This window comes from Engraulis encrasicolus, chromosome 9, assembly GCF_034702125.1.
Source record: "Engraulis encrasicolus isolate BLACKSEA-1 chromosome 9, IST_EnEncr_1.0, whole genome shotgun sequence".
NCBI lineage: Eukaryota > Metazoa > Chordata > Actinopteri > Clupeiformes > Engraulidae > Engraulis > Engraulis encrasicolus.
This window is the reverse complement of record NC_085865.1, coordinates 41,529,128-41,548,309: the sequence shown is the minus strand read 5'-3', so window position 1 is coordinate 41,548,309 and position 19,182 is coordinate 41,529,128. Positions and strand designations below refer to the sequence as shown.

Genomic DNA, 19,182 nt, shown 5'->3' with positions numbered 1-19,182 from the left:
TTTTGTAAATTGAAGCCATTTTTCCTTGGGGATAATGGAGCGTTGTGCCCCGGTGTCCACCAACATATGAGAAAGGCACCCACCTATTTTGGCATTAAGATACATGCCTGGGCTGTCTGGATAATTGTGAGCCAGTCTTGCAGATCTGCAGAAAGGGGCGGGCAGTCGGCCCTCCATGGCCGCCCCCTCTAGTTTCCCTGCACATAGGGGCAGTTGCGTCGCAGGTGTCTGGTGCATCCGCATTCCCAACACGCCTCTCTTGCACTGGAGGATGAGGAGCGTTCAGGTCCACCCTGCTGACCACGCCTCCGGTCACCACGATCCCATTGTGCCCTGTTGGAAAGGGGAGGCTGCAAAGAGGTCACAGTTTGCTGGAGTGATTTAACTTCTTGCCTTAAGCCTTCTACTACACCCAGTAGGACTTCCATTTGTTTATCGCTTGGTGGCTTGTCAGTGACTGCCCGCACTTTGGAATCAGGGTTAATCTGGGTATTTTCCAAATTCTTTATTAACTCTAGTTCTGCAGCTATATTAATAGCTTCTTCCAAGGTATTGGGTTTTTGGCTGCGGAGATGTACTCTCAAATCGCCCCTTCCTACGTGTTCTACAAAGTGGTCGCGGGCAAACATATCGCGGGTGACATTGTCGGCTGAAGGATAAGCTTTAGAAATCAGGCGCCGTAAAGCAATTCCAAAATCTCTAACGGATTCATTTGGCAAACGTCTGCGAGATAAGAAGTTAGCTCGGTTCCAGTCGGCGCTATCACAGGGTTCTAAACAGGTGCCCAGCGCCTCCTTTAAAAGTTTTATAATTTGCGTGCGCTGCTGGAGGCAAGCCAGAATACAATTCCCTCGCCCGACCGGAAAGAAGGAGAGACATGAATTTAATTTTTAATGGCTCATCCCATCCATTAACTTCAGCTGCTATTTCAAATTGGGCTATCCAGTCTGACCATTCACGACCGGTGCCTGTAAAGGTCTCCGGCATAAAAACAGGGCGTGCCATCGGTTGCGTACTAGGGCCACCGCGGCGTGGCGGATCTGAAACCTCTGGGTTCGACATTGTCCCACCGCTGCCACCAGTGTAATAATTGCCCGTTTTAGGGCCAACCCAGAGGAATCAGAAACGCGCCACACACAAGAACTGAAGGAAAATAGACATCTTTATTTAAGTTCATAAAGGGACACATAAAATTCGGTCGGTCAGACTGGTGCGTAAAGAAGGGTGAGCCGGCGGAGGGAATACAACCCTCCCAAAATGTGCAACTCAGCAAATGTTAAGGCAATAAGGCAACGCACTTTAGTTATCCACTACACTGCAAGCAATAAATATGGCAATAATCATTGCATCACAATCAGAGGGTTCACTAGACTACCTATGTCACAGCACACTACACTCAGTGAATACACCGCACCCGTAGGTTACGAATAATCATTGCATCACAGTGAGGTTTCACTACTAGACTACTCATGTCACAGCACACTACACTCAGTGAATACACAGCACACGTAGGTTACGAATAATCATTGCATCACAGTGTTCACTAGACTACTCATGTCACAGCACACTACATTCCGTGAACACACAGCACCCACAAGTTAGGCTATATAGTCCTCCCACCGACCCCTCATTCAATTACAGCAACAGACCAACCTTCCCAGATAAAACTACACACTCATTAACACGCGCTCACACATCCACACACACGTTAGGTAAGGTTAAAACAGACTGGGACTTCCCTGCCTCTCCAAGACCCTCCCCTGGGGTCCGGTAGTCATCGGCTCGGCGGCAAGAGTTCAGGAGCAGGTAGCCATAAGCAGAGTCCAAGGCCCGGTAGCAGCACAGAGTTCATGGGCAGGTAGCGGCACAGAGTTCAGTGGCGCGTAGCCAGCACAGAGTTCAGAGGCGGGTAGCCAGCAGCAGCCACCGGCAGGAACAGCAGAGTCTTTGAGCTAGCTCTCGCTAGCAGTCAGCCAAAGTAACACGGCGTGCTAGCAGAGTTCACATGGGAACGCCAGGCACAGCGGTGGACCTAACCAATACAAGGACAGCCTTACACTAATTTTCCCCCCCATACACTATCTTCACCGGCGGTGATCCTAATGACCGCGACCGGCACCAAACGTTCCCCACATTTGTCCAACCGCTCGCCCCGGCCTCCATTCTCCTCTGCCATGCCACCCATGTCTCTCATATCGCCTCACACGCAGGTGAGCACAATCAGTGTCACGCAGCCAATTAGGCATCACTTGTTCAATTAGTTCAGTGGCCAACAATCTCAGCCATTCACCACAGGCCTATGAGATAGGAAGGGCTGCCGTGTGTGTGTGTGTGCGTGTGCGTGTGCTTGCTCCCGCCCGCCCGGAGGAGAGGAGAGGAAAGGGACGGGTCGCGCGTCTCTGTGTTAAGATGTGTGCGGGATTGACGCTGCGATTATGATCTGTCTATCTCCCGAATATATTATTGAATAATTTGAGAAAGAAAATGGAGAAAGACACAGTGATCCTTTTAGCCCCTGCAGCTGGGACAATCAACCGGCCTATTGGCTTTTTGTTGAGAACACTCAACTACATCATAACAACATGGCTATGACAATGAAGAAAGCCTTAAGTAACCAATTATGACTTGGTCATTAGCATTTTGGTGACGATAAGGTTGTAGCTGAGGCTCTGTGCTCCACAATTTACTCTGCAGCCGTCCACTCATGTCTATCTACAGTTAAGCCTTTCATGCAGAGCCACTGATATAACCTTACTGTTACTAAAATAGTAATGACCCTGCCTTAATCTGTTACTTAAGAGGCCTCGATCTCATATATAATGTTGATATGATATAGTTATGATTTATCAACAAGTCTGAAAGCGCTACGATTATTGTTCATTTTGGGCTATTTGAGCCTTTATTATGATTGGTGTGAGAGGAGGCAGGAAACGAGAAGAACGCAGAGATGGGTTGGGGTTGGGAAATGACACAGGTCGGACTCAAACCCAGGCATATGCAAGTCCATATGTGGGGGGCTTAGCGTGCTGGGCCACAGCAACTCCAAGTTTAATGTTTGACTGTTATTTATGCATACATCCAGGAAAGAAGCAGTCCGGAACCACATGACATGTAGGATTATTTATCCAATTCAATTCAATTCAATTCAATTCAATTCAATTCAATTCAAATCAATTCAATTCAATTCAATCCTATTCTATTCTATTCTATTCTATTCTATTCTATTCTATTCTATTCTGTTCTATTTACAGATTACCTATGAGTATTGAGTAATCCAGGGAAGGACCAGAGAGGCACGGCATGCCACTGGGGCAGATCTGATCTTCCCTGCCCAGTTTAGTCACCCTCCCGTGGGGCAGCCCTCCCCATTTGCCAGCCCCCCCCCCCTCTGTTTGTGTGGAGCTGTACTAACTATCTCCTGTACAGTGGGTCTCTGTAACACCCACCTCACAATAAGCAACAATAGTCTCCAATAGCCGTACCACTGTGTTCCTCAACACACCTCTTCCCATTCTCTCGTCCTCATTCTTTCATGCATTCAGGCCGACACAGGACAGGACAGCAAGCTCAGCTTTCAATGTAACCACACACACACACACGCACGCACGCACGCACGCACGCACGCACGCACACACACACACACACACACACACACACACACACACACACACACACACACCGCTGCAGCATGGTGCCAAACATCGTGCCAGCTGTGAGTACCCTAAAGGGCAGCGGCTTCAAGAACGCACAAGTGAGGACGCAGCCTTCTCCATTTCCACACCTGAGTTGAGGCCACAGCGCAGTGTTATATAGACATGCGCAGGTAAGGTACAGAATACGATTATAGATATGCACAGGTAAGGTACAGAATACGATTATAGATATACACAGGTAAAGCACAGCTTGGGTAGATGACAGACAGGCAGCAAAAAAATATTTGTTCACAAAACATTGTTTATGAGGGAAAAAAGTATATGTCTGCATAGAACAGCAATTAATCTTTCAAAAAATCCAAGTGGTCACAATGTTGGTCTATTAATTGATTATTTATTTACGTTGATAAAGCAATTTGCTGAAAAATATGTCCTTTGGTGTGTTAAGAAATATATATATTAAATAATGTAGAAATGGCTTGATGGAGTTTTATTAACATTGTTACACTCTTCATATTTATTGCATTTTTATTGCATTTATTGCATTAATTTAATGAGAAGTAACCATTTAAGGATTTTTTTCCCATTAGAGGTGAGCTTATTAGATACCTTTGAGGAAATACAGGGATATCTTTCTTTTTAAATGTTCAAAATTGTCCAAATTTATGCTAACATTTCAGGGATGATAATTTGTTCTTCCCTAATGCAATATTCAGTGCTTATCAAACATATTGTTAAGCTCAAACAAATATTTGAGTGTTTAAAAAACGTCATACCGTAGGACATTCATGTCACGCTAAAGGACAGAAATGCAAAACTGAGCCAGAAACAAATGTATCAACATGATTATTTTGTCTTTTGATCTTAATGTAATGTTGTAGTCAATATGGACCTACACGTTATGCTTATAAGTCTTTAAGTCATACATTATCAGCCTATCGTAACACTTAATGACAGCCACTGCGGTCATTAAATTTAACCTGCAGAGCTCATAAGACTCATACTGAAATATAATGTTGGTGAGGGCTTTAACCTTATTGACTTATTGGCGAGACAGGAAATCATTTCCTTGGGGGGAAAAAGTCCAAAATCAGATGTCACACGCCCCCCTTGAGATGTCTCCGTGCCCCCCCAGGGGGGCTTACGCCCCACTTTGAGAAACACTGCTGTAGTGTGTAGTGGCCAGTGCCTGTTTGGTATCTCAAGCTGGACAGCACATTATGCTATTGAGCTTTCCACAGCATACTTTATTCATCTATACTTCTCTATACTCTCTCACTCATCCTTCCTTCACGGTTACCTTTCTATCTTATGGCTTCAAAGCACCATTAATGACATTTTATATCCTATGACAGTATCTAAAATCAACAGCAAATATTCATCAACAATGCATCAAAGTAAAATTCCAATGGCCAATAAAGGAATAAGTAATTTGAATACACAATATTTATCTAGTCAAACAACAAAACAAACAAAACATGTACAACCAGTTGTTTTAAAGGCTATTTCTCAGATATCTAGTCCTTTGGTGAGACCTGTTTGTCCTTTGGTGTAATACTCCAAAGTGTCACACCATAGGACTTTTACCATCACACCATAGGACTTTTGAGCTTTTGAGTTCATTTAAAGGCGTGTCGTTGCCAACTGAAATACAATTTCACCTTTAGTAAGATGCATTTGATCTACATAAGAAAAAATATGAAAAATATACGATTATAGATATGCACAGGTAAGGTACAGCATATGCTTACTATATATATGCACAGGTAAGGTACAGCATATGCTTATAGATATGCACAGGCAAGGTACAGCTTATAGATATGCACAGGTAAGGTACAGCATATGCTTATAGATATGCACAGGTAAGGTACAGCATATGCTTATAGATATGCACAGGTCAAGTCAGTCCATCAGTGGAGTCAAAAGCCAGTGTCAACGAGCTGACGGTGGCCAGTGTCATTGCAACTCTCCAGTGAGATGATTACCCACTCTACAGTGTTGGTGTTGAGAGTATGCTGAGTGGAATTGACCAGAACAATGTAACACATGCACAGTCTTTCAAGGAGGTGAGGACTTCTGGTAAAATACTACCACTACAAGTTTGGCCCCAAAATCTTGACCCATAATATGCCATACCAGAATTGGGTCACAACATCTCATCTTAGTCCCATATTACTCTATACCAATCACTTCCGTGTAACTGCCCCAATAACACTCCACACACATTGGACCTCATAACACCAATCGCATCCCATATCTCTTCCATATTGCCCCATGACATCTCATACTAATCATTTACTTTTCCCATAGCACCCCACACTAACTACTTCATTACCCCAATAACAACCCAATTTTCCATCCAATTTGTTCTGATTGTCTCTCTCATGTCCTGCTCTCTGCCTCCACTAGATGGCCCCACATCACCTTTCTCTCGTCCTGATTTCTGCTTGTTTTGTATTGCAGAACGTGCTCGAGCTTTTGGAGATGTCAGAAGCAACATTTGTGTGTGTGTGTGTGTGTGTGTGTGTGTGTGTGTGTGTGTATCTATGTGCACATGCACAAGTGTGTATGATATCAGTCCCACTTTCTACCTCTCACTATAAAAACAGCTGTTTTCAATAAACCACTGAGCTTCAGTGAATTTGGCTGCCATGCTCAGTCTTTAATATTGTGGTTGAAGGTTGAACAGAACTACTGGATATTATTGACTTGATTTTTGATCCACATATGTTTTTAGTCAAGAGAAACGTAAAACATGTTATGTGGTATATTAAGTTAAATATTACAGATATACATAATTGGCATATGTTCACAGTGAGCCCCACTTCCACACAGGCATGAAGACAGAATGACACAAACTCAAGAACTGTGTATTCAACATTATCATTTATTAAATTAAATGTACAAAAGGTGTATGAATGTTCCCGGCCTCTTCATAAAGACTACAGTAGTCACGAGTCCCATTCAGAAGCTCTGCCATGACCTGTGCCATGACCTACAGATGACCTTCAGATCATTAACAATGCTCACCTCTAGAAAACTTGGCTACTAATAAAAATGAGAATATAATGAAATGTAATTTCATAGAAAAGTTTGGTATATCATATTTACATTACAATCTCTTTCATGACAGAAATCATCTCTAAGCCGCTTTTTTGAAGTACAGACAGAAGTCAGCGGAGATCTTATCAAATCTACTCCACTGTGTATTGTTACGCTAGCGGAGAGCATAGCATGCCTACTCCGCCGTGCATGCTAATGCTAGCATTGAGGAGGCACTTGATGATGAATACATTGCTACTAATGGGCTTCAGTGGAGTTGTGAACGACAAATGTTAGCATCACTTTATTACATTCATCTCTACCTCACAGATTTCTCATGGACTTTTTTTGAATCCATTTTGAATTTCTACATTCACTTCTTGGATCATCTTCTTTACTTTATTTAGAAAGTAGGCTTCTAATGCTGATACATTCCAGCAAAACGGGACATCTAATGCCATTGTAGGCTATGAAGCCATTTCACACTGGTGACAGCATGACTTTTCCAAAGATGACCATTACACCAAATCACTAAAGGTAGAGTATGTAGGATTATGGCCAGAGTATGCATTACAACAAATTTGATCTTTTCATGAATATTTACAAAGTAATAAACTAACATTTCAACAAAGACGGGCCTACAGTACTTTTTGCAGCTAAAATGTTTAGTACTGGAAATTCAAAATGGTGGACATGAAGAAGATCCACCTTTTTGTATGAACATTTTTATGGTGGGGGAAAATACTCATGAAAAAGACAACATTTGTGAACGGGCAGCATACATTCTGGAAGTAAACTACTAAACAAGTAGGCTACATACTATACCTTTAAATTAGTATTTAATTTGCATTGGTGCAGATTCTGTACTGTGTTGTATTTGAATTGGTGCTAGTACATCTGCCGTTCACTCCTCCGTAGGCCATAGCCCTCTTTGGTCACTTGGTGAGTGGGTGACAAACACGCTACCGCTGCAGGTCAATCTTTATTCCTCCTGCCCTTTCCTGATGCCTCTAGCCTCATTAATCAATGATCAGAGTTGTTATTAAATATCTTGCAAAAACACAATTCAAAGGTCACTCTCTCACTCCTGCAAAGAGGATGTTGAATGGGAGAAAGCTAACAAAAAGTTGCTCTGTGCTGGTTGACAACAGGGTAACTTAATAGTTTTCTCCACAGAGTCGAGGCGACACAGATAAGAGTCTAGAGACCATAGGAAAGGACGGAAGGAAGTACTTTGACTTGCACCCCCTATGTCACCTACTGTACATTAACATGGACACTACAGTACATGTCACCTACATGGACATGGACTAACAGTCACATGGACTAAGATAGTCATCACCACAGCACCCCTCTGTGGCAGAAGTGCAGTATTGCTGGGACAATTCAAGGACAGATCAATGTCAAATATTTATTTATTAAAAAAATACAAAATGTCCTACCCCCCTTCTAAACAGTATAACAACCGACATTAAATTTGTCTTGAAAAAATAATTTCCATTTCAGGGTGTGTAAACACTCCAAGAGAGACGCCAGATGGGAGTGTGTATAGTTCTGCCTTCATAACAATCCTCCAGATGAACTTTGCATTATAAAAGGTGCATCATCACTCATCTGAATAAAGGCGTTCTGCACATTTAAAAGACACACACTTGACCACATCTTGAAGATCCAAACCCAAACCCTCCCTCTCACACACACACTCCATCCCTCTGAAACAAACCTTCATCATTTTCGTCGTGTCTGTATCATCTTCAGATGGGTACATTCTAACGATAACAATCAACAAAACGACTCCAGCACTCAGTTGTATAACGTAGAAGCAGAAGTAGGCCTACTCTCACCTATGTAATTACAAAGGAAGCTGGCTATTAGCCTACATTAGTTTCTCTTTTACACTCCTCCTCACAGGAGGAACCCAATCTGACGGGATAAAATTTAGGACTCTTGTCTGCACAGGTGCATTATCTCTGACTGGGGCACTGGAAGGAGCATACCCAGTGATTAAGGTAAAGCTGATGCCTACACTCACACCCCAGGCCTCTACTCAATACGTCGTCCTGCCTGTATTCTGTTGGGGAGGTGGTTGGGGAGGGGTTGGTGTTGGTGGTGGTCATGGTGTCAGGGTGGTCAGAATCGCCCCAGGAGGAAGAGCTGACTCTGCTGCAGGTCAATATTGGTTGGGTGATCAGGGCCGGATTAAGATGGCCTGGGGCCCCTAGGCTGCAGGTTGCTGTGCCCCCCCCCCACCACCATAGACAAATGTATGTACACAGTGTATTAATTATGAGTTAGGAGTTAAGGATAACATGTCAACCAATTGTTTACATCTCTACCGCATCTTTTCACAACTCAATTTTTCCTATTTTTTCCTGGTAGGTGGGGGGCCCTAGGCTGTAGCCCTATCCAGCCTGTGCATTAATTCGTCCCTGTAGGTGATAGACAGGGTGAAAGGGGCACAGGGAGCCTCTTCAGGGTCTGTAGGTTTACATCGAGGTTAAGGTAGTTAGAACCCCCCCCCAAAGGATCAAGAGGTGGGTGAGGACCACTGAGGATGGGAGTGGGGTCCCTCTTTAGGAGTGGTGGTTAGGATGGTCAGAACCTCCCAGAATGTACAAATGACTGAGGACACCTAGTGGCTGGGAGTGGGGTTGCAACCTCCTCTTGTCTTGTCAGGCAGCTGGTCTAACGGAGGAGTTGGAGGGGAAGTCTCCTCCAGGAGGACTGAGGACCCCCCGTTAACCCCTTTAGGGAGCCTTTTTAAGGGGGAAGGGCTCAAAGCTTCCCCCTGGAGGCTGGGAATACGGTTGCAGGTGATCAGAAGCCCCCCATACGAGTGGATAAGGAGCCCTACAGGCTGTGAGTGGGGTTGCATGTAATGAGCTCCCCTGGGGGGTGGCAGAGGGGTCTCTCTTCAACAAGGGGTTTGAGCGGGATCCCTAGAGGCTCGATTTTTGGGGTGGGTCTCAGGGTCATAGCCCTCCCCCCTGTATGCTGGAAGTGTGTGGTCAGAACCCCCCAATACAAGGGGGTGGCTGAGGACACCTACAGGCTGGGAGGGGGGCAGTGGGGTCCCTCTTTAACATAGGGTTGGCCGGAAGGCTCGATTTTGGGGATGGGTCTCAGGGTCAGAGCCCGCCCCTCTCCTGGAGGCTGGGAGTACGGTTACAGGTGATCAGAACCCCCCCAGTACGAAGTGGGTGGCTGAGGACACCTACAGGCTGGTAGTAGGGCAGTTTGGTCCCTCTTTAACAAAGGGTTGGCCGGGGCCGGGGTTTGCTCAGCCCCCCCTGTAGGCTGGGAGTACAGGTGCAGGTGATCAGAACCCCCCCAGTACGAAGGGGTGGCTGAGTAGTAGGTCTGCGGTGGAGGGCAGTGGGGTAACCTCTTTTAGGTTTTAAAGGGTTGGCCAGAGGGCTCGGTTTTGGGGGTGGGTCTCAGGGTCAGAGCCCGCCCCTCCTCCCCCGGAGGCTGGGAGAGGGGCAGTGGGGTCCCTCTTTCCCTCAGGGAACGAGCCCCCCCTGGAGGCTGGGAGTATGGTTGCGGGGTGATCAGAACCCCCCCAGTACGAAGGGGTGGCTGAGCAGCAGGTCAGCTGTGGGCCTCCACTTCTCCTCCACGAACACCTGCCTCAGGAAGTCCCTGCAGGCGTCCGAGACGCCGTCCGGCAGCGTGGGCTTGGTGGGCTGCGTGGCGATCTTAAAGATGGCCGCCATGGCCTCAAACTCCGCCCATGGGGGCTTCTGGGTAAGCATCTCCACCACCGTGCATGCCACCGACCTGCGGAGGGAGGGGAAAGGGATAATTATGACAAGGCATTATTACAATTAAATGTCACTGGCCTGCAGAGAGAGATAAATAGAATACATTACATGCCACCGACTTAAGCAGAGAGAAAAGGGTTAATAGAATGTACATTCATTTACTGCATATAATGTAATACTAAGTAAATCTTAATTCTTATTGATGTATTAACCTTCTTTGCCTTGCATCATCTCCTAATTATGAAAAAAATGGGATGAAAATTATATATATATATATATGTAAGGGATAACGGCCGACGAGGTGACCGGTTATACGAAATTAATGGCGAGGCGGCGGCTCCGAACTTTGCGTTATCCCGCTTATCTGCCGTTATGGTGGGGTACTTTTTAATCTATTATTGTCTGTAAAGTTTTAGGAACCATGTCCTATCAAGATAGAATGTTGCTGAGCGGGCGTCCAACTTGACGCGCCTAGAATCTTCGTTTGGTAGCCTGCCGACGCTGTGATTATTTAATTTTCCTTTGGCCCTATACCACGGCGGGATGGAAGTTTAAAAACGAAAACTTGCGAAGCATTTCAACATGCTGAATGTCGCATCACGCGTCTGTTTCCCCCTACAGATCATCACAGGCTACCTGTCAACTTTGTGCGTAAAAGAGAGAGAGAGAGAAAGAGAGAGAGATTCCCCACGCTAGGGTCATTTTTCATAACTCTCCCCTTTCCCCTTTCACACGTGTGCCTTCCCCACAAGAGGAGAGTAGCCTAATTTTTTTTTTTTTTAAAGGATGTTTTCAGATCAATAACAAAGGGAGGGCAGCGGGAAATAGCCTTCATTTTAAAAACCATGGGAGTGGAGCAGATGACGAGGTGACTCGCTTCGATACAATTGATGGCGAGGAAGGTGCTTAGAATTTCGGTAGAGGGTATTTTTGTCATCTATTGCTGGGCCTATCTGTAAATTTGTAACCTATGAATTATGCCAACTGCAGAATAATTTAGTGCGCACATAATCAGGCGCGCCTCTATCAGATGCATGTAGTGGAACTTTTAGGGCGACAGACTTGACAACCAAATGCGATAGAACTGACGACTGGCTCTTGGCTTGACAACCAAATGCGATAGAATTAACGACTGACTCTTGACTTGATAAACAAATGCGATAGAACTAACGACTGGCTTTTGGCCATAGCAACCTGCAGTTTAGAATTAGTAACGGCAGTTCACCTAACTTAGTCGCATGTTTGACGCCTGACAGGTTATAGGGAATTAGTTGCAACCCCATCAGCCAATCAGAAAAGAGGATTCAGTTGCGTAGGCAGATACATATTATATAATCATATAATGATATAAAATCAATAAAAATGTATATATACCAGAATATATACCAGACATTGGCCTTTTGTCCACATCCCTCACCGTTGATGCATGCGTGTGTGTGTGATTTCCAGTAATATTTGGATCTGTGTATCTTTTCATGGACTGCGATCCAAATAAAAGTACTAAACTGTGTTTGTGTGTGTGTGTGTGTGTGTGTGTGTGTGTACGTGTCTGTGTGCGTGTGTGTGCCTATGTAGTGTTATTTACCAGACGTCAGCTTTACGTCCATATCCCGTTGATGAGTGTGTGTGTGTGTGTGTGTGTGTGTGTGTGTGTGTGTGTGTGTGTGTGTGTGTGTGTGTGTGTGCGTGTGAGCCTATATAGTGTTATTTACCAGACGTCAGCTTTGCGTCCGTATCCCTCCCCGTTGATGACTTCCGGGCTCATCCAGTAGGGGGTGCCAGTGACCGACTTGATGCCGCTGCTGCCCGACATGCAAATGGTCTGGATGCGCTTACCCGCCCCGAAGTCACCCAGCTTCACGTTACCCGACGAGTCACGCAGGATGTTGGCCCCTGTTACAGAACAGACAGACAGACAGACACACAGGCAGACACACACACACACAGAGAGAAACACACATATTTTGATGACTTTGTCTGAGAGGAATAATTAAGTCAGTGCAACTACAGACAAACATACAGACGCATGCACGCACGCAATCACACACACACACACACACACACCTAGACCCTCAGTCAGAGGCCCTTTATATTCCATGCAGGTGTCCTCATAGCTTTATAGGCTATCCTCCCATCACAGTATACAACAGAGCTATGTAATTGTGTTCAGCAGATGCTTTTTTTTCATGAGATGTAGTTGACATTGCTCCTGGCCGCAATGTCAAATGACGAAGAATAGATCTGGCATTGCAAAAACATATGCTAACATCCCCCATGATCAACAACTCACCACTATCCAGCTGGTCGGAAGATGGGAGTCACTCTCTCTGTCTCTCTGTCTCTCTGTCTGTCTCTCTCTCTCTCTCCGCGGCCTCCCACCTGTGATTTCTGCACTGCTAACCTCAGGGGGGCTTTAGCTGTCTGGGTCATGTTGTTCGGGGAGGTACCTGTGTGGCTTGTATGTGGCTGCATGATTGTGTGTATGCCTGCGTACTGCAGATGTGTGTGTGTGTGTGTTCCTGGTTGGTTGTGTGTGGCTGTACTGGTTATATGGGGAAAGTTGTGTGTGTATTGTGCTAGTGTGTATTCTATTGTGCAAGTGTGCATTTCTGACTGGTTGTGTGTGTTCTTGGTGTGTGTGTGTGTGTGTGTGTGTGTGTGTGTGTGTGTGTGTGTGTGTGTGTGTGTGTGTGTGTGTGTGTGTGTGTGTGTGTGTGTGTGTGTGTGCGTGTGTGCCCGTGTGTGTGTGTGTGTTTGTGCGTGTGTGTGCATGCATACATGTGTGTGTGTGTGTGTGTGTGTGTGTGTGTGTGTGTGTGTGTGTGTGTGTGTGTGTGTGTGTGTGTGTGTGTGTGTGTGTGCTTGTGTGCGTGCATCCGTGCGTGTGTGTGTGTGTGTGTGTGTACTGGGTGGTTGGTGGTTGTTTGAGCAGTGACTAATTCGGCCCGGCCACAAAGCCTCAATAAGCCTCCACGCCCTGGAATACTGGAACACCACACTCCTCTAGACTCCAGTCTCACACAGGAGGGATGGAGAGATGTGGAGAGAGAGAGAGAGAAAGAGAGAGAGAGAGAGAGAGAGAGAGAGAGAGAGAGAGAGAGAGAGAGAGAGGGGGGGGGAGAGATGGAGGGGAGAGAGATGAAGGGATACAGATAGATCTGGAGAGAGAAAGAAAGATATGAGAGAGAAGCGAGGAAGAAGGGAAGAATTCGTCTCACACGGGACACAAAGGAGGGAGAGAGAGAGAGAGAGAGAGACAGAGACAGAGAGAGAGAGAGAGACCGAGACAAAGTGAGAGACGGAGAGAGAGAGAGACAGAGGGAGGAAGCAGATTTTGGAACACGTCTTCTGATGTCTAACACGGAACACACACAGAAGGGAAATGTGGAGAAGGAGGCACAGAGAAAGAGCAAAAGAAAGATGGAGGGAGAGAGCAGCACATGGGACATGGGACATGCAGAACATGCAGGGGCGGGGGAGTAAAGAGAGAGACAGAGAGAGAAAAGGAGGGAGAGAGTGAATGAAAAAGAAAATAGAGTGAGAGAGAGTAGAGGAGTATTAGAAGGGGCAAAAAGAGGGAGAGAGGGAGAAAAGGAGAGAGAGAAGAGTAAAAGGAGAGAGAAAAAGAGAGAGTGCGAATGAGAGGGACAGCAATAGAAGGGGTGGGAGAATGGGATATGGAGAGTAGAGGAATGGAGAGAAGCAGGAGAGAGAGAGAGAGAGAGAGAGAGAGAGAGAGAGAGAGAGAGAGAGAGAGAGAGAGAGAGAGAGAGAGAGAGAGAGTTTGCTTTGGCGTGGTTGAGCTCCTGCCTTCCTGTCTATCACACACACACACACACACACACACACACACACACACACACACACACACACACACACACACACACACACACACACACACACACACACACACACACACACACACACACCATCTTCGCTTTATGTGGCAGAATCAAGGACGTGAAATGTACGGCGGTAATTCAGTTAATGTATGTATGTGTGTGTGATCTCTCCAGTCTTGCTGTGTGTGTATGTGTGTGTGTGTGTGTGTGTGTGTGTGTGTGTGTGTGTGTGTGTGTGTGTGTGTGTGTGTGTGTGTGTGTGTGTGTGCGCATGCACTCGATAGATATTGCATCATAGAAAAGACTCTCTCTCTGTGTCTCTCTCTCTTTCCCTCTCTTTTTTTCATAAACTCCCAGTCATGTTTTTTCTTCCCTCTTTTTCCTCTCTCTTCCATCATTCCTCCCCTCAGCAGCTGTGATCAGGGGTTATTAATGTTGTCTGTTGTGTTTTCTTTTTCCAAAAGCGTCTAGACAGCCTCCGGCGCTGAGCTGGGCTGAGCTGAGGTGGTCTATTCTGGGAGTGTATTTAACTTGTAGTCCCTTTTTTAGACCCCAATAATTCAGCAGAATCTCCACGTGTCTCTCGCTCTCTCTTTTTCTCTCTCTCTCTGTCTGTCTCTCTTTCTCTCTCTCGCTCTGTTTGTCTCTCTCTCTCTTTGTCACACACGCACGCACGTTCACACACACACACATACACGCACGCACGCACACAGACGGTTGAAGCTCCCTGACCTCATACACAGTCCACTGAAAATACCTCAAAGAGTTTCCTTAGGCTGAAAAGAAAAGCAGAAGGAGAGAGACGACCAGCAACTTTAAACCAAAACGGAGGGCGTCCCTGGGTTTGTGTGAGTGTGGGTGTGTGCAACAAAGTAGCTTATGTAGTTAGCAACTATGGTTTCGAGAAATGCACCCCCGATGTGTGTGTGTGTGTGTGTGTGTGTGTGTGTGTGTGTGTGTGTGTGTGTGTGTGTGTGTGTGTGTGTGTGTGTGTGTGTGTGTGTGTGTGCACGCGCGTGTGTGTTGCAGATTCTACCTTTGATGTCTCGGTGTACGATCATGTTGTTGTGGAGGTACGAGACGCCCTGTAGTATCTGCCGAGTGTATCGCCGCGTCACCTTCTCCGTCAGGGCACCATACGCCTTCAACTGGTCCTTTATCGAGCCCTGAACACACACACACACACACACACACACACACACACACACACACACACACACACACACACACACACACACACACACACACACACACACACACACACACACACACACACACACACACACACACACACACAAACACATGAGACCAGGGTTAGACAAGAGATACCATCAACTGGTCTTTTAGGGAGCCCTGAATACACGCCACACACAAGTTACACGCATACACACACATACACACATGTGCACACGCACGCACGGACACACAGACACAGACACAGACACAGACACAGACACAGACACAGACACACACACACACACGCGCACACACACACACACACACACACACACACACACACACACACACACACACACACACACACACACACACACACACACACACACACACACACACACACACACACGCACGCACACACACACACACACATGCAGGGTTTGTGGAGGTACACTGAGAGGTCAAGAAAGTGAAGCTGTGCTTCCGAGATGTCTGTTGTCATGGTGACTGCCCTAACAATAAAGTGCTGGGAGATCCCTGATATCTGTGACCCAATATCGACATGCCACACTTACTCACTCCACAGTGTGTGTGTGTGTGTGTGTGTGTGTGTGTGTGTGTGTGTGTGTGTGTGTGTGTGTGTGTGTGTGTGTGTGTGTGTGTGTGTGTGTGTGTAACAATTTGAGATGCTCTGGCCAAATATGTCTTTTCGCTTGCGCAGGAGAAGGCCCCTGCTTCCTCCTCCCACTTCCTGTTTTCCTCCATCACCATGGCGACGGGGGCCCTGACAACCCCCCTGGTGACGCAACAGTCCTCGAACGAGACGAGAGGTGCAAAAAAGGGGCCCTCCTTAGAGGAAGGACAGGGTGAGGGAGAGGGAGCCTTGCCTCATTTTCATAGACTTCAGATCATGTACCGCGATTCTGGTCTGACCAGGACTATAACGATTAGTGTTTCCAAATGGCCTGGTTAGCCCGCCTCCCTCGGTTTGCTACTGTTGAGGGCTGTGCCGAAGTCTAAACCAAACATTTCTTAGTCCCAATAGAACGTCTCCGCTTAAACCACGTCACTGCCTTGAACACGCCTCTACCCAGGACGGTTGGAAATGCTCAGTTGATTGGTTCCAGACAAAGTGGGTGGAGTTTACCGCTGTGGAGGGAACGGAATCCTCATACACAAGCTCCTGGCCCTAGTGTGTGTAGCTGAGCCGAAGGTGTTGCGTCACCGCTAGGGCGGAGCCCGGGTAGAGGGAGCCCCCTTTCTGATCCCCCCCTCCTGGAACTAAAACCCTCTTCTGACACAAACACTTGGACAGCTGTGCTTTGGGGGTGGGTGGGGGGTGCAACACTGTGGTGCAACATTCATCGAGAGGTGGAAAGAAGGGCCTCTTAGAGGAAGGAGAAGGGCTACTTAAGCAGTGTGTAGCAGTACACCAAGGGCGAACTGATTGACGGAAGTATTATTCCTCTATGGAGGGTTGGCGACTACGCGGCCAAAGTGAATTCGCCAGGGGCGAAGCGAACAGAACGACCAGAGCGAATTCCAGTGATGAAAGTAAAGCTTATATTATGTTAATGAGCTATGACGCGGTTCATCTAAAACCATTTGGAATGTACGTATCCACAGGCTGACGTACCAGAGGCGTTACGTGTTTATCTAAATCAAACATGTCAATGTCACGTCCAGAGCGAATTCATAAAGCGAATTCATGGCGAAGCTTCTTCAGCGACCTCAGCTACTTGGGTAGATTAGGTCATTTCTGGTGTACATGCGGCAGTAGAAGAGGGGATGGAGGGCCCAGTCGTGGCTTTAACGGCTGGGCACTGGGTTACTACGCTGGCAACCCGAGTTCGATTTCCGGGTTCGAGATCCTTCCCCGTCTCTCTCTCCCTACTCATTTCCTGTCTTTCCTCCACTGTCCTGTCAGAAACAAAAGCAAAAAAGCCCTAAAAAATATATATTTATTTTTTAAAAGAAGAGGGGATGGGGGGGAAACCCCCATTTTGTCCCACTTGGGTGCATTGGAGCCTCCTGGAGCTTATGAGGGGGAACCCTCCCTCTATCCCCACTTGGGCTGAAGTCTTCTCCTACCCAGGGCCCCTCTGCCGTGTGTATGGAGTGTACTGTAGAGGGTGGGGAGGGGAAATTGAACATCTTAGCCTCTGTGCTGCTGACGTCATCAGGCTGAGGCAATCTCCAGTGTTTTGGTTGAGGCAATCCCAACACCCCCAACCCTCCTTTGTCTCCGCTCCAATATTTGCACTCTCCCTCCTTCATGTGTCTCTTATCCCTCCCTTCTGTTAAAAGTGTACTGTGTAACAGTTTAGCAGTTTATTTCCAGAATTCATGCTGCTCACTCACAAATGTTACATGAAAACATCAGGAACATCAAACCTGCCAAGGGACAAAAGATGGAAATTAGCCTCTTGGCTACAATCTTTGTATATTTAGCATTTTTGTTTAAATGCTGGCAATATATGCTGTGCCTTTCTTAAATAAATAAACTTGTAAACTTGTAAAATGCAAATGAATATTGCACTTGCGGCACCCCTCTCCTGTAGAGGTGTAAGTCGTAGCTTCAGAATGTAAAAACCCAGACATAAATTTGATACACTCACATCAGCTGACTGTAATGAACACTCAACACAGGTAGACCAGCTACTCAGTGAAGCCACCTGTGTTGTAAGAGTTTTTTTAATAATCAGATTTCTGAGCCTTTCCTCTACCCATAATGGAAACCCCTTTCTGCCCCACTCTCCCTCCCACCCAAATAAGTCCTCAGACCCCTCTGATTTGACCTCATTGGCCAATTGACCTCATTGGCCAATCATTCATCTATCCCCCTGAAGCCTCTCTCCTGTTGCTAGTAAAGGGGAACCCCCTTCAGTTCCGTCCCAAATGGGCCGAATCCTTCCCCTCTGACGAAGCCTTCCCCTGGCTGGGCCTCTGGTCTGACCTCATCCAGCTGATGCAATCTCCAATAATAGCACCATCTCCATCCACACTCCTCACCTCTTGTGTCTTAACCCCTTATCGCAGAGCCGCTGTTACAACCTTATTGTCAACAAATTGGTGACAATGACCAAGTCTTAATCGGTTACCTAAAACTTGACAGCTGAAGTTGAATCTTGTCTCTTGACATGTATCAGAGCTATGTTAAGAGCTATGCTAAGCACAGAGCCTATGTTATAACCTTATTTTCAACCAAATGGTAATGACTAAGTCTTAATCAGCTACTTTCCATAGACCCTCTGCATTGTCATAGCAATGTTGTTATGATGTAGCTGAGCGCAGGGCCGCTGTCACCTTTTGCCGGGCCCAGGACAACATCATCTGAAAGGGCCCCCCCATCCAATACATGCAAAGCAATGATGACCCAAATTTGGGCCCCCTCTCTCCCTGGGCCCAGGACAACAGACCCCTAAGAGTGGATAGGCCCATCGACAGGCCCACCTGCAGTAAGAGGCGTCCTCTCCTGTGTGCTGTAAATCAACTCCAGCTGCAGCAGGGGACAACACATGGGAGAGACCCCTTCATTGCAAGTCCTTTACGTGATGGAAAGTCTCAACCCCAACCCAGGTGGGGGACACGACATGTTTACTGTAAGGAGTGTAAAGCTCACAACTCCAACCCAAAGGGGAGGACATGTTTACCCATTTACTGGAAGGATCAATGAAATCTCAACTCCAAGCCAGACTGACGCAA

At 46.5% G+C, this 19,182-nt stretch overlaps 1 protein-coding gene across 1 annotated transcript in view; it reads right to left on the bottom strand.

The window, feature by feature from the left end:
* Positions 1-6,520: 6,520 nt before the first annotated feature.
* map3k22 (mitogen-activated protein kinase kinase kinase 22) overlaps positions 6,521-19,182 on the bottom strand; it is a 76,816-nt gene continuing 64,154 nt past the window's right edge. The window contains exons 16-18 of the mRNA XM_063207146.1: positions 15,338-15,467; positions 12,172-12,352; positions 6,521-10,475 (exon numbers count right to left, since the gene is read on the bottom strand). Of these exons, the coding sequence (XP_063063216.1) occupies positions 10,247-10,475; positions 12,172-12,352; positions 15,338-15,467 (540 nt within the window). The 3' untranslated portion in view covers positions 6,521-10,246. The remainder of the gene's footprint in view (positions 10,476-12,171; positions 12,353-15,337; positions 15,468-19,182) is intronic.